General features: G+C 40.6%; 2 protein-coding genes across 5 annotated transcripts in view; one reads left to right on the forward strand and one right to left on the reverse strand.

The window, feature by feature from the left end:
• The window catches only part of FAM185A (family with sequence similarity 185 member A), a 48115-nt gene extending 44499 nt beyond the window's left edge, over window positions 1-3616 (forward strand). Inside the window, exons 8-10 of one of the 4 annotated variants that reach the window (XR_013928888.1) lie at window positions 728-845; window positions 2974-3108; window positions 3434-3588. Coding sequence is in view for 3 of the 4 variants with exons in the window: in XM_080391996.1 (XP_080248122.1) it covers window positions 728-843 (116 nt within the window). In the remaining variant the exon portion in view is untranslated. Of the gene's footprint in view, window positions 1-727; window positions 2471-2973; window positions 3348-3433 lie in introns of those variants that run through there. The other 3 variants (XM_080391996.1, XM_080391995.1, XM_080391994.1) reach the window with 3 other exon arrangements.
• A 98-nt stretch (window positions 3617-3714) lies between these two features.
• Window positions 3715-16343, reverse strand: part of FBXL13 (F-box and leucine rich repeat protein 13) — a gene marked incomplete at its 5' end in the record, with an annotated part of 84703 nt that continues 72074 nt past the window's right edge. The window contains 3 exon segments of the mRNA XM_080393461.1: window positions 3715-3784; window positions 3786-3846; window positions 12064-12227. Coding sequence (XP_080249587.1) covers window positions 3716-3784; window positions 3786-3846; window positions 12064-12227 — 294 coding nt within the window.

Genomic DNA, 16343 nt, shown 5'->3' on the forward strand with positions numbered 1-16343 from the left:
TCCCACTTTGGTCATAAATCTGTAGAGATTTGGAAGGTCACTTACTCTCTCTTGGCCTCATTTTCTTAATTGTACAAAGAGGGTAGATCGACCTTTCTCCCATCTGTTACACACTGCGCTTCTCAGAGTGGCCATGCTGGATACAGAGTTCCTGTGAAACATGGAAGCAGACGGGCAGGGCAGGTTCTGGTTGCTCTGGGTTTCTGCTTAGGCCATCATTGTAAGAAAGCAGCAATAGCAGCGTGTCTGCTCGCCTGGAAAACCAGGTCATACCCACGTGTCTTCTGTGTTTACTGTAAACATGAAAACTTTTCAAATTACTTAACCAGAGTAGCAGCTAATGCAAACGTATGCACAGTGTTGGGGAGCCAGCCGGCTCCAAGGCGGCCCCGCCGCTGGGCAAGGCCGAACCCTCAGCCACGGCGGCGGCGCCCCCGGGGGGACAGATCGCAGCGGGGGGGACCCCGGGCCGGGGCAGGGGGTGCCTGCAGGGGTATTTCCTAGTCCATAATAAAATCTGTGGTACTATATTACAAAACCCACAACTTTATTGTAATAACGTGTTATGGGACATGAGATTAACTCAAAAAATTATATCGAGAATAAAATGTCAGAAGCTGTCTTAAAAATAAGTCTTAGAAGCATTTCTAGGGAGCTTGAAAGAAATGGCAATGTGAGGATGATATGTTTGCTGTGTGTCTAACCTAAACGGAACGCTCTTTTCCAGGTCACATGAATCAAAGGAATGAAACAGACAAATGGATAAAGGCTGACACACAACATGGCAAGGTGTATCTTAAAAGCCAAAGCTGGATCCAGTCTGTGAAGCTGAAGAATTGTTAAAGGTGAAATAGGCCAAAGAGGTTAAATAAGGAAATTGTAAAGGAACATTTCTGTAAAACTATGAAAGTTGAATATACATTCTTAATATGAGAGAAACAATATTTTAAAAGGGCATTTTGGCCCAAGATTTGCCTGTGACAGTGGCCAGTGTTTAACAGGCCAGGTTTACTTTCAGTGCCTTTTAGGAATGACAAGATCTTAGATATTCAGATATACGTACTCATCATGCATAACCTGACACACTTACCATGTCGGTTTAAAAGCTGGTAACTTTCAAACAAAAGTTTGGAGTCATATTTTAAAATAAAAAGCATTTTCAACCTCTCATATTTGAAAACACAAAAATCTACTTCCAAGATGACACGCTGTGCAAGCTGGTTTATATTTTAAAATTAAATTTCTTAGTAATGTGGGAATTATACTAGTTCATGAAAAATGCAGAAAATTTTCTTCAAATTATTTGTATCATGGATAGGATAAAGCCGCTTTCAGAACTGTAGTTCTCATTTGGTCTTCTCATTTGGCATTTGACCTCTAAGCACTTTCTGTCTTGTCAACGGGTACTCTGTGTGTAAGTGAAGTGGGTACTTACATGACAGAAATGACAGAACTTGCTTTGTGTCAGCCTGAACCACTTGCTTGTGGATAGAAATAAGAACTCTCGCTATGTCTACCACTGTTCGTCTGCAAAGAAAAGCTTTTAAAATAATACTGGTAAGTGCAGATCTGGCTGATACCAAGGAGGAACGCTCTCCCAACTGAACTTCAGATGAGTCCACATGGACATTCCCCTAAGGTAAAAGCTGCCAAAGAATGGGAGTGTTGGCCTAAGAACCAAGAACTGTCACTTGTTTGCTACATTTCCAACGCCTTCCTGTCAGCCTTGCATGGCAGGACAGTAAGGGCTGTACGCTTTTGGAGGCAGAGAGGCAGAGGAGTGTGGTGAGGGAAGTGTGCCCTGTACAAGGGTATACGTGGCTTTTGTGGAGGATTATTGTGTTACCATAATACAAACAGTAAAGGGAGGCTTAAAAGCCTTTCCATACGTATAGGTGGCACTTTATAAAAGAAGTACTGGAATTTGTCTTTAAAATTGAAATGTAAGGATTCTTGCCAACTGAGTGGATGGAGCATAGTTCAGCGTCAGCTCAGGTTTTAAATTGTGCATACGTCTGTTTGTACTTTACATCATATTGGTACATTACGGGATGAACTTCTCCTTACAGGATTTTGCAAGAGGTGTAATTGCCCCTGGCAAGGGCAGCATTTTTACTGTAATTCAGGGTGGTTAAAAACTCCACATTGTTTGCCATTGTGTGTACTGTTTGTTTGGATGAGGTGGGCACTGATGTATATGGCAAACTGTATGTATTTTTAATGTAAACACTAATATATAAAACATTACTAATATTGTTACTAAAAGCAATATATTAGTAGTTATTATTTGATATTATTATTATACTTTTCAAAGATACAAAATTAATAAATGTGTAATGGTTTTAGATTACCTGAAAAAACTTTGAAACTAACGATTCCTGTGCACTGCTGTAGACTAAGTGAAAGAAGCACTTCTAAATTCAAACTGCATTGAAAAATAAAAGCAGTGTAGTGGATAGTTCACAAAATCGAGTCAGTTTAATGGTTCCGTTATTCACCCGGCATACAAAGCCTGTCAGCCTCTGTGATTAAGGTTGTGCTTTTGGGGACTGCTGCATTAGCAATTTAAGGAAGAACATAGAAAGAAAACATGTTATTTCTTCTGTGTTCAAAAGCAAGCAACCTAAGGCATTCATATTTTAAATCTAGGTGTAATTAAACATTAGAATTGTTAGTTACTAGCTTAAAGAAGTTTAAATAAGCTGTCAGAAAAATCATGCTACCACTAAAGCCAGTCTGATTGTATTCTTTCCAAGCTAATAAATGTTGAGACCAGCTAGAACTTCAATATAAAGGTCAGGAATGAGCTGAAGAAAGACAAATCTTTGGAAGTTTCTCCAAAAGCATTTGAGTAATGTCTTGTTCTATTACAATGAGGTGAAACTTTATATTTTTCTCCAGACAAGGAAAGATTACTAGGTTATCAGTAATTAGGATTTGAATGGCGAATCCCATGTGTGCTTTTTTTTCCAGTCCATTTGATGAGAAGACATGTTCTTGTAACCGGAGAAGATTTATCCTTTAACACTTTTCTCATCTGTGCTCCTTTTTATTTGATTTTCCTGAGTCCATTAGCTGCCAGCCAGCCCACAGTTCAGATCTGCAAATGTAAGCATCAGCTCGCTCAGAGAGGTGAACTCAGCCTGAGAGGCTTTTATGAGAATTTGCGCTCTGGGTGTGCAAGTGACTGTTGAGAAGTAGAGAACTGTGCTTAAATGTGTGTGTGTAGTTATGTATTACGGAACCGGTAGTCAGGGCCTATTCACTGTCCTTCACTGCTCAAGAACACACTACTGGATGAGTGAGTACCGACCATGTCAAGTGCAAAGTTCTGTGGGGAGTCAGGGTGTTTTAAGTCCTGGAGAGGATCTTCATGGTAAACAAGAACCCTAAACACACACACACACATTTAGTTATTGCTTACTCTGCACAGGACTGCAAAAACTTCTCATTATTGAGAAATGAAGACAGCTTGAATGAACATCTGAAAGTCAGCAATGTTGTTTCAGCGCAGCTGTCTTGCTTGAAGGCATACGCACACTCCTGCGAGAAAGATTTGCAATGCTTCCTTGCTAATTCAACAACTTCCCTTTTATTAAAGTATGATTAGTTTTTAAGAAAAACAGTATAGTGTTCTTTTAATGCTCCAGTGGAAACCCCTTGAACTGTAGATGATGGTGCACTATTTATTTATTTTTCATTTGGAAGAATTTGTTTATTCAGGCTCTGATGGGTGTTTCTTTGTGAAGGTGATCCCATCCCAGTCATATCCAAGCCAGGAAGGAAGGGTCAGCATCGTTATGTTCTTGTTTCTCCAGTTTGGCTGTATATTTCAAGACAGCTTGTCTGCAACAAGAGTTAAAAAAAAAAAAGACAAAAGTAAAAATATTTTGCAGAGGCTGTTTCTACAAAGAATGCTAAAAGCTGTTCAATGAGCAAAAGTTCATATTTTTTTTTTAACTGAAGCTATTAATATTATAAGAGGTGTTGTGGAAACTCAAAAATAAGATAAGTGGTTAGGCCACAGAGTCACAGAATAAACTGGATTGGAAGAGGCCTCTGGAGCCTGTTCAATGCTGGTCTTGCTCTAAGTGCATCCAACTAGACCAGGCGGGTCATGGCTTTGCCAGCTGAGTTCTGAGTATCTCCTAGGGATGCAAGTTGCACAGCCTCTCTGGGATCCTGTTCAAGTGTTTGACCAGCCTCCTGATTAAAAAAAAATAAGTTTCCTTGAATGTAATCTGAACTCCACATATGCCACTTGTCCAGTCAGTGCACCCTGGAGAACAGACTGGCCGTGTCTTCCGTATCCTCTGGGCAGAGTTCTAGATGGCAGTAAGGTCTCCAGCCCAAGCCACCTCTCCTTGTAACTGAGCAAAGCAATTTGCTCAGCCTCCCTTTACACATCACATGCTCCAGGCCTTTAATGTTCTTGGTGGCCCTCATCAGCCCTTGCTCTAGTGTGTCCACGTCTGTCTGGACCGGGGAGCCAAAAGCATGGATCTTTGGGACTAAGTGGGTGATGCCATTGGAGTAATCCTGCCGTGTTTTGAAGAGAATGACACCAAACAAGGACCAGTTATATCAAAAGGTATCACAGAGTCTCCAGAATGGTTTTTCACAGCTGTATAGAAATGCTCTAGTAACTGTGCAGGTCCCTATCATTTTTCTTCAACAGTCTTTGTGGTGCTTCCAAGTATTTTTACCCTCTCCTGGTTGACCTTCTGCTTTCTTTTCAGCTAACCTCTCCACTTGTAGTAATCTTCTGTCACCCACCTCTTTTTAAGGTGTATTGTTTCTAAACCCTAATTGAATATGCAACGGGCAGTGTTACGGAGCTGTACTGTTACCCACACTGGCCCTGAGCTTGGCCGGAGGCTCTTTTGCAGCTTCTGCAACAGCTGAACCTGAAGAGAATTACTTTTGATGTCCAAAAACACCCATGACCCCTCTGATCTCCCTCAACATTTTGTGGTACTACCCCTTTGCAGCATTCAACACAAAACCAATGAACTGCAGCAAGATGACGCAGAAATAGGAGAAAATCAGGCCTGCTGAGTGAAACACCCAAACAAGAACTTGAAGAGCAACTCTCTCCTCTCCCTCCTTTTCAGGCAGTATCTTTGCCTTCCTGAGCCGAAAAAACTCAACCCACCACTTTCAGTCTTCTGAATATTTCTTTATTTCCATCGCTTCTGTGACTTGGCTGGCAGCCCGCTCCCGGCTGTGTAGAGCACCCGCCTCCCCCAGCCTCCCCCCATTTCTGGCTCTTGCACTCCAGAAAGCTCCCCCGGGCCGAGCGTACTCATGTGCTCGTTGGGGAAGAGCCAGGTCTCTACATCTCCTGTCCCCTGCAGGAGATTCAACCTGATCTGGTGTGTTGGAGCTGCAGCAAGGTAGCCTTTCTCCCTGCTGGCCAGTTTCCTAAGCTCTGTACCAATATATTATATGGCGTCTGGACAATACTAGAAAAAAAACGAAAGTGGTCTGTGAACTGTGCCAGTAATACTATGATATTTTTTCCCCAAAAAAAGTGAAAATGCTGAAGACAGTTACAAAAGAGGCAAGACATGCACAGCTGTAATGCCTGCACCACTGAAGCAGGGAGGGGTGGAAAAGGGACAAAATTAGTGAAGCAAGGAGGGGTTCTTTTCAACCGCTGCAGGATCCTTATTTTTAAAATCTAACACTGACACACTTGTATGAACCACATGAACACAAGGCTGTATCTGTTTTTATATTAGGGAGGCCTGTGCATTGAGGAATGTGTGCACAATTTATATGAGCTATAAGCTCTAAGCTGTAAAATAAAAGTCAACTCATCCAAGTCCAAATTCCTGTTTTTCATGGAAACTCCAGTGTATGGTGGCTGTCTGAAGCATGTATAAGGGGAGCTGTTACTATTTTTTTGGAAACTTACGCTGTCCCATGCCTGGAGCTACAGTTGATTAGTTTGCCAGAAACAGCCATTCATTAATCATGAACACATGGCAAAACAGATCATTTATTTCAGATATACTGTACTATGGCAGAGCCTGCATATTTATTCATATAGTGTCTTAAAGGAGCACACTGATGAATAAAAAAAATTCAGCAAATAATTACAATTATGTTTGGCAAAGCAACTATCTCTTGGTGTAAGTCAGACAGAAGTACTGGCCCAAACACAGGGCTTTAGCAGCACTGGAATATATAATTGAATCCTTACCCAAAGTTTCAATCCCTTGTACTAAGAGGGGGTAGCTAGGAAATGCAGTTCTGTATCGCAGTCTGAATCCTGAGCCATTCCAAAATTCAGAAATGTCTGACTGGATCTATCATAATAAAAAGCAGAGGTTTTGAAAAGGACTTTTTGAGATGAGGTTAGAAAAAACAATCAAGAATAAAAAGTAATGGAAAATAAAAACTTAAACAGGGGAGAACTGTTTATAGTGCAAACGCAGGAGAAATTAAGGCAAAGAGGCAAGCGGAGGCAGGCAGCTAATGTGAAAAGCAGAAAGCATCCTGCACGCATGCTCCAGGTTACAAAAAGTGATAAGACTACATGAAACCTGCAGTGTTCTGAGGTCTGCGGCAGCTACAGTAGTTGTTTGATTTTATGTTATCCAGTTCAAGTGCACATGATGGCTGAAACATGGCACTCCAGGAGCTTCCGTGTCACTTCTGAAGAGCGATTTGCTGTCAGTGAGAAGGCAGTACTATGGTATTTTTGTCGCTTCTTCAAGAGAAAAGAGTATTTCTTCTTAGTCCTTTACCAAATCATGTGTAGGCTGTCTTCATTTCTGATTACATGTGTGTTGGACTCCCACATCCTTCCTGCCTTGAGACCCGAATATTTGGATAATACCTAAGAAATTCTGCTTTTTCAAGAAAACGGAGTTCTTGCAATCTCCTTTCTAACCAACAGCAACCATCATAAAACACAACAACAAAATCAAATCAGAATGTCCTCCAAATGTCAAATGTATTAAAACTATACAGACCCAATGTAATTTCCATGTCAAAGGCAAGAATTGTAATTGTCGATGAGTCACTTGGTAACAGAGTAGTCACTAATTTAAAATAAATGTAACTAGTTTCACATTAGTGCAGACAAGAAAGAAGGAAGCATTTAATTTTGCTCTCAAAGAACCAGCCTTACAGCCGAGATGCAGTTTGGTGAAAGCACAAGGCTGGCTGGCTTCTCAAGGCAACGGCAGATTTCCTTTCTCATTTTGCACCCAAAAATGTTTATAGAGCACCACACCTTTCTCATCACCACAGCCAACTTTAAATAGTATTTGTGTTTTGAAGTTTAAGGAGTGTTTTACAGGGAAGAGAAGTGTTTCTCTAAAGATGCCAGTGTGTTATTTCTTGTAGGGTTAGGCCCAAGTGAATCACAACTGACACAGCCTTTTCCTACAGAAGCCACATTTTAAAAAGCAGTTAGTTAGCTTTCTTTTCCTCTAGTAGAAGAAATAAATTGTACCAGCATCATATACTCCCACAGGTAGATTATCCATGATTCTTTATGGCGTGTAGAAACAAGATTAACTGAAAGGTCATTAGCCTCTGGATACAGAACGTACAGCAGCATATCAGGCCACAGACCCTTTTTTCTTCTAACATTTAATAAACCTGGAACCAGGCTAGCATGCTGGTAAATACAACCTCGAATCTACCTGATACTGGAAAGAATGGACAATTCATGCTCGTAACTGTTTCCTATGAAGCTGCATCGGGCTGAAACTTGAAGAACTTTGTGGCTCCATATGTTTTCTATTCTAATCTAACGAAACGGCAAAAATAAAACTTTGAAAAAGACTGTGACACAATACAAGAGATATGCCTCAATATTTGCAAGGCTCAGTCTATTAAGAGATGTCTGTTAGGGCTGGTTAGTGTTTAAAAAATAATGGGGAATTCCTTTGGCAAAATGAAGTACATGTGATTTACAGATTTTGCAGGGCAACTTTAAACGAAAACCCTCTTTCTACTGTTGCTTATTTAGAACCTAAGCCACAAGCATGTTTAGTCTTTAGCAGATTAATCTGATTTTTACATAGCTGTCCTCTTCCATCTCCTTAACCAGGGAGTGAAATATCTTTGAAATGCAGGTTTCACACCTGCAGAACATAAATTACACTTGAAACCAGCCTTTTCCTCTTTGTTCTGTGAAAATCTAAGAACTTGAATAAGGTTTTAAGAGTTACTCCGACAACAGAGAATGAGGCCCTATTATTCATTTTTCTGACAGTCTGTTGCTTATTACTACAGGTTGTGAATGAAATACATAGTTTTATAAAACTCTATTGGGACATATTAGTGACAGTACTGTCATTGCTTCTGATGTCCTTGAAAAGCTACTGCAACATGACTAACTGCAGAATTACTGCCATATTTTACCATGCTTTTGATGTAGTTATTGGCAGAAGATAAATTTTATATCATCTTTGCAACACTGGCCTTGAACTACAGTAAAGATAGATTTTTTCTAAACTGACACATACAGGACGTGGAATATATCTGAATCTAGCTGTGACCTCCTTTTTATTTTCTTCATATCATTCCATCTAATGACAATTTTAGAGTCTGATTGAAAAGCCACTCCGATCTTGATGTGGTCAGTCTGTTCTGCAGCCTGCCTAGGTCTAGGGAGGCTCTTCAGACCTGTTGGAAGGAACAAGCAAAAAATCTTCAGTGCTGAATTATTCTACGTGATCGATCCACCTGATGAGTTTTTGTCCCGGGCTCAAATGGCACGGGGTAGGAGTTTCCTATCATTGAACATATTGTGCAAAGGGTTAGAGACTGAGGCTGGCACAGAAAAGAACCATCCACTGTCACACACCAGAAGATCAGGCTCAAGAATGTGAAATCAGCAAAGTTTGCCTAGTTCTAAAAATCACAAAAAGGGCGAAGATAACACTGGGTGGAGATGTGTGTCTCATGGTTGCTTTTTTGTTTTGCAAAGATCTATAACTCTCCAGGGCTTCCTTTACAGTAAAAATAACTGGTTGGGAAATTCCTTGGCTGAGTCAGGAAAGATTAATCAAGACGTTTTGGAGAACCCACAGAATATGGGACTGAGGCAGAGGCATAATCGTGGCTCATCCTGCAAAGGCTACAATAACACAGTTTTCTGAGAAGTCATGTCAGCTCTTTGATCATGGCTCACCCAGCATAAATTGGAACTTGCACAAATTTATGTTCCTGCTACACCACACCTCTATGGGAAGATGTATAAGCAACCAGAGCCTGAAAGGGATGACGCACTGTTTATTGCTCTAAACAAAGATATGAAGTCATAGAAAAAGCAAGCCAACAACAGTAATCTGGGAGTAAAAGAAAATCCCTTGAGGCTTAATAGGAGAAAAACTAAATCAGGAAGTTATAAGGAGATTAAATGTATTTGAAATATATTTTTTCAGAATGAACAGTGTATTCATTTACAGTAATTTTTTCAGTTACTACTCTTGCATACCATTCAGAACATGTGCTGTATCTAACAAGTAATTTAATTAGAAGTAGAGTTGTTAAGAAGGAAGTTCTGAGATGACATTAAGAAAACTAAGTCAGAGAGAAGTAAAGAAAAGTAATGACAGCAGAATTGTTTGCGGTGGGACAGAAGGAAATACACCAAGGAGGGTCTGGAAAGCATGAAGCACGCTGGAAATATCTTTTAAGTTATTAAGCATTTGCATTGGTCTTGTGGTCTCTAAAGTGACTATTAAACCCTGGAATGGTTTAGCAGGGAGTGCGCTGTCTACAGCAGTCCTGTTAGAGTGGGGTTAGAGCGCTCCTAGTATGGATACTCTCTATGTAAGATAGTATTATATATTTCATAATCTCACAATGTTTGATCAAGTTTTATACTCGGCTATATCAACCATGCTTAAACTTTAGTTCTTTTCCACTTTCCGTCCCTTTGGCGTGTCTGAGCACTGTACAGTGCTAGGTGTACGGCACCTGGTCTGTGATGCTCTTAACCCCCATGGAAGGGTGATGGACATTGAAGCTGCATCTTTGAGACTCACAGCTGAAAACTCAGCTCTACACTCAGCTCTCCCAGTTTTCAAGAATGGTAAGAAGGAAGACGCTGGTAATTGCAGCCCTATCAGTCTCACTTTTGTGCCTGGTAAAATTATGGAGGTTATTCTGGGAGTTTAATGGAAAAACAGTTGAGAGGCAATGCAGTCATTGGTCATAGCCAGCACGGGTTCATGAGGGAAAAGTCCTGCTTAACCAACTTAATTTCCTTTTATGACAAGGTCACCCATCTAGCTGACCAAGGCAAGCCCATGGACGTGGTGGTTTTGGATTTTAGCAAAGCTTTTGATACTGTCTCTAACAGCATTCTTCTGGATAAACTGTCCAGCACACAGCTAGACAAGTCCATAATACACTGGGTGAGCAACTGGGTGACAGGTTAGGCTGAAAGAGTAATAGTAAGTAGGGTTACATCAGGCCAGTGGCCGATCACCAGTGGGGTTCCCCAGGGCTTAGTTTTAGGGCCAGTGCTTTTTAATGTTAGTGTAAATGATCTGGACACAGGGATCGAATGTACATCAAGTAAGTGTGCTGATTATACTAAACTAGGAGGAACTCAAAGGACTCCTTTGAGGGTAGAGAGGCCTTCAGAGAGATCTGGATAGACTAGAGAGCTGGGCAATCACCAGCTGTATAAAGCTGAACAAGAGCAAGGGCTAGATTCTCCACTGGGATTGGGGTAATCCTGGCTATACATACAAATTGGGGAACGAGAGGCTGCAAAGCAGCCCTGCAGAAAGCGATCCAGGGGTCTGGGTGGGTGGCAAGTTGACTACGAGTCAGCAGCGTGCCCTGGCAGCCAAAAGGGCCAGCTGTGTCCCGGGCGGCATCAAGCACAGCACAGCCGGCTGGCCAAGGCGGGTGACTGTCCCACTCTATGCCGCACTGGTGTGGCCCCGCCTCGAGTACCGGGTGCAGTTTTGGGCACCCAGTGTCAGTATAAGGACATCAAACTATTAGAGCATGTCCAGAGGAGGGCGACCAGGTGAAAGGTCTCGAGGGCCAGACTCAGGAGGGGCAACTGAGGTCACTTGGTCTGTTCAGCTCGGAGAAGAGAAGGCTGAGGGGTGCCCTCATGGCGGTCTGCACCTTCCTCAAGGCGGGCAGGGGAGGAGGAGGTGCTGATGTCCTCTCCCTGGTGACCAGTGGTAGGACACAGGGAAACGGAATGAAGCTGCGTCAGTGGAAGTTCAGCTTGGACAACAGGAAAAGGTTCTTCACTGAGAGGGTGGTTGGTCACTGGAACAGGCTCCCCAGGAAAGCGGTCATGGCACCAAGCAAGTCAGAGTTCAAGGAGCATCTGGACAATGCTCTAAGTCATATTGTTTAGTTTTAGATCGTGCTGCAAGGAGCAGGGAGTCAGATTTGATGACCCACATGGGTCCCTTCCAACTTGAGGTATTCTCTGGTTCTACGATTCTAAATCTGACCAGAACTGACTGGCTTTTAAATATCACAGGGAATCAGGGGACCAGTTACATTGTGTTACATGACCTGTTTTTTCCAATTGTAGATACTTAACAAGTATGTTTCACTTGTACTTCATGAAACTATGCTTATGATACCTCAACTTACCTGCTGTAACCATGCTGCATTTTGAGCACAGACCCCCACCTACTTCTGCCATATACGGACATTCAGTGATTAGGAAACAGGCTGCCAGAAACCCTTGGAGTGAGCTCAAGTACAATGGCTGAGAGCTTTAGGCCCAGTCGGGTTTTCTTCCTCATGTTCCCATGTGCCCTTGAGATGATATCCTGTGTCTGCAGAAACTTCTCTAAGAGGACATTGTGTCTGCCATAAAGGTAGATGAGGTCCCTATTTCTCTTCACTTCTGGCTGACACTAGAATATGTAGATACCCACACGAGGCCACAGGAATCCTAAATCAGCAGTGTGGAGACCCCCCAGAAAAAGGAGCAAGATGGCTCGAGCCAGATACCCAGTATGGCACCATGATGCCAATGAAGAAAAAAACCTCATGGTTTTGGGTTTACAACCACCTCTGAATTAAGATTATGAAATATCCTCTTACTTGGTAATATTTCTACAGTACAGCATCTTGAGAATCTGGAGTTGCTTACAACATTTCCAAAGATGTTTCAGTGCTTTGTCAGTAAGATGAATGCAACCTGAGACATCCAAGAAGTGGAGATGATGGCAGGCTGCAGCCAAGTATTGGATACAGGTATCAGTCATCTGTCAATGAAGCAACAAGATACACAGAAATTAGATTACTGAGTAGTTGAAAGAAAAAAACACAGAGCACAATTTTAGTGTCTGATTTGTGAGAAAACTATGCTTTAAAATACTTTGTGGAAGTAAAGTCTCTGGCACAGCAGAATTCTGACTCTGCAAGAGGCTCTACAGGAACTGTCACTTAAGTATCAGGAGTATATTAAATATTAGTTAACTGTGATTCCAGTGGGATTTTTTTTTACCTAATCATAATGGTTTAAATTCCCCAACCTCATGATTTTGCTTGTAGCAGATATAAGCCTTTAGCCTTATCTGCTGTGCACTGTTCTCCCTAAACTATGGGGCTGCACTTACAGTTCAGTAATACCAGTCTATATCTCAGTTCGTTGTTACAAATCAGTGTCTCACACCAAGATCTTTTTGATGTACTGTTGTTTTTCTTTAGCTCTGAAGCAGAGCTGCTAAGTTTCACCTCACAATTCCATTTTTCTAAACTGATATTCATTGCTATTAATGCTGGAAATCACAATTGAGAAAAACATGAGACGTAGTCTTCAAGGTGCATAAGCAGTCCTACAAGCTACTTAATTGCACCACTGACCTCAGTAGAAACAGTCAAGAATACATTATGCACATACTTGAATTACCTTGTTCAGTCAGGATCAAAAATCAAGAGGGGACATACTAAAGACCTTTTAAAGATACTTGATTAAAAATCAGTGGAGTGGGATGGTGGAAAGAGAGACGAGGGCTCCATCTGCATTAAACAGCCAATCTCATGAGAATCTAAATGGGACAGGGAAGCAAGATGAAGCTGGGACATTGGGTTGTGGAACAGAAAATTAGCACACTATCTCACGATACAATCTTTCTGGAATAATCGTGTGCTTTGCTTATTCCAGATTTAGCTATATGCTGAATATTAAGATCTGCAATAGATTAATAGATTAAAAGATTAATAAATAGATCAATATTCCTGTTGAAATAAAAAGAAGTTGCTGACACTGAAGTCAGTAATCGGTATCAGATGCATTTAAGAGAAATCTGTATTCATCATGCACTCAATCCTATTCCCTTTAGAGGACTAAATTACAGAATTCATTGCCCATCAAACTGTGTCTTCAGAACTTTGCTATTTAAATAGCTGATTCATTTAACCACAGATTTTATTTTCATTTTTTGCTGTAGTTTTTCATGTGTAGGATATGTTTCCTACAGCAACTTCATTTTTTTCCTATGAAATAAGAATTACTTTTGAATTGGGCTCATTCCTTGCATAAGACTCAGAACTGCACTGCTGAATATTTTATAGTATCAGCATTTGCAAAATGACTTGTACTTGTCCTTGGTATATGGACATATGACAGGGAGGCTTACTGTGATTTCACTGAAGCCAGTGGAGTTTGTTCAAAGACGATTTGCCCAAGTAGATATGATTAAAGTGATCACCTCTTCTAATTTTAAAGTAACCTGCATAGCACATTGCCTAAACATTCTTAATGGTCATATATTTCTATATTGACTTTTCCCCATGTTTTCTTGCTATGATTTTTTTTAATTCTTTTTTTTTAATATAATATAGCTGATGTTGCAGGACATGACTGTCAGACATATTAGCATATATCCTTTGGAATGTATTCATTCTTAATCTCCTGACCATTTTTAAACAGTTTGAGTGGAAAATATTTCCTTACTTAGCAGCTGGATGCCCTCAATTTACACTAGAGATTGCCAAAGGATTTGAAAGACCCATTAGTTTTAACATCCACAGGTGTACCCATCTCATTTTATAGAGTTGCAAGCTGGATTCAAGTCAAAAAAAGACTCGTAAACTTATATGTAGGCTTATTTAGAAAAGTCTTAATGTTCTTTGCTGAAAATAGTAGGGTATTAGCAGTTAACAGATTGGCTTTATAACTGTTTAAAGAAAAGATACCATCTAGGAACAAAGTGTTGGAAGGGCATTACTAGGTCATGGAGTCTACTTCTTGTTCCAATTTGCAGGAACTACAAAATATGACCCAGTTCATTCCCTTACCAACACCCATCCTAACATTCCTTAATACTTTGCCTCTGTCTCCCTGCTGTTTTACAATACACTGACTGCTCTGATAATCAGAAACTCTCCCAATTACCAGCTTAAATGTATTTACTGCCATTTTATAGAGGGGTTTGTTTGGTTTGGTTTTGTTTTCCTGTGTTGGCATACAAGGTGTAGTGGAAAGCGTGGCAGAGAAGACTGATTGCAACACTACCTAACTTGAACTGCTCTGGGAAGATCTCCATGCATAACTTCTATAATCACTGTTATTATGGAAAAATAGCTTAATATTGATCTAAAAGCAAAGGATACAGGAGATTGAGACTCGTGCATATAATAATTAATGGTGTACAGTAGGTATCTGTAAGATAACAAACCAAGGGCTATTGTAAAACACAGAGCAACTTCCATGGCCTGCCAGATCTGAAACACAGCCTGTGGGTTTTGGCCTGGAGGCTGAGAAACTTATGAACTTTTGGAATGCAAATAAATCGATCAGACTATCTATAATTTCAGGCTGACTAACTAGTCAGCCAAGTCATGTCAAATACTTGGCCAGGAGGATGTGTTCAGCCACTGCAGTGAATAAGAGGACATAAGGACTGTGTGGAGGACTGGAAGGATAGTCAAGGGTTATGGAGACGGGTGCTGGAGGAAGGCAGGGACAAGAGATGTCTGCAAACGTACTGTGGAAGGAAACAGGACATGGGCACATCAGAAAAAAAGGAGGAAACTGGTCCAATGAATAGGGTGAAATTGTAAAGGATAGTTCAAGAAAAACTTCTCCGAAAGTAGTAATAAACTTGGTCTATTCCCCCTTGATACTGATGGAAGCAACATTGCAATACATTTTTTCATGAAATTGAAAAAAAAAAATTAAATCAGCATTTTTAAAATTGCATTTGAATGCTTATTGCCAAAATGCAGCAAGCACTTGTTTTTGCTATTGAAGAAAATAATTAAAAGCACAGAAATGATTAAATGCACAAAAGCCAGAGGTATTAATTCAGAAAGTACAGGGAAGAAGATTTAGGCCTTCATAAATTCAATGATTTCAAAAAGGAATACATTCTGATACAGGAAAAAGATAACTGAGATGCAAGACTTCAGTCAAAAGGAAATTATACAGAAAATACAGGAAGCAAAAATGCTATAGTATAAGGTCATGGTAGAGAAGGAACTAAGTTTCTCTACAGAGGAAACTTAATCTAAAGAAGTTAATAGATGGAAATAATTGAGGTTGGGGGGGGGGGTGTCAAATATCTAGACAACCTAAATGAAAATTAGTTGATCAGCTTTCCCAAAAGAGATGTTAGTTAATTGAATATGGCTGCAACTGCACATGGTTTTATTGGTAATAAATACCTACTAAACACAAACACCACATCAGATGCACCAAAGCACACCGGTAACAGTGGAAACCACTACAAAACTGTTACATTAACTTGGATATGAAGGGAATATTCATATAGCCATGGGATGACTATTATTGTGAGTCTCCTTGTAGTCAGTAGGGAGATGGGGCTTCTCAAAGACCTGAGGAAAGGTTCTCTGACTGATGCTTTGTAGGAACAATTCTCTCCACTGACTATAAAAAACAGCCTGAGGAAGACTCCCTTCCATAGGTAAGTTATGCAAATACTTAATACATTTTATTTTCCAAAGGACTTAGTTTCTTAGGCTTAGAATCTTCAAAATCATTAAGCATTAATTTACATCTCTGAGTGCATCAGCTTTTAAGCATTACTGCTATTTTCAAAGTAGCAACTGCCCTACCATGTAAGGCCACAGGTATAAGGTTCTCATGCCCCAGTTTATGCTTTACCTGGGTTCAGAAAGAGTACTGGAAAAAATAAAGCATGAAAATACCAAGAGTTATTAAAACAAAGAACACTACCCTTTAGAAGCACCCAAAACACCAGAGGCTGAGAAAGTATTTGCAGGAAGTATCACTAAAAGCTCTTCTCTCTTCACCCTTCCCTAGCCATCAACCCCCGGAGAGACAAACTTTTACCTGATACAGTACGGGCACTTTCATGTTTTAACTGCAACCACTAGAAGAACACCAAACACTC

Source organism: Falco punctatus (genome assembly GCF_963210335.1).
Source record: "Falco punctatus genome assembly, chromosome: 6".
Classification (NCBI taxonomy): Eukaryota; Metazoa; Chordata; class Aves; order Falconiformes; family Falconidae; genus Falco; species Falco punctatus.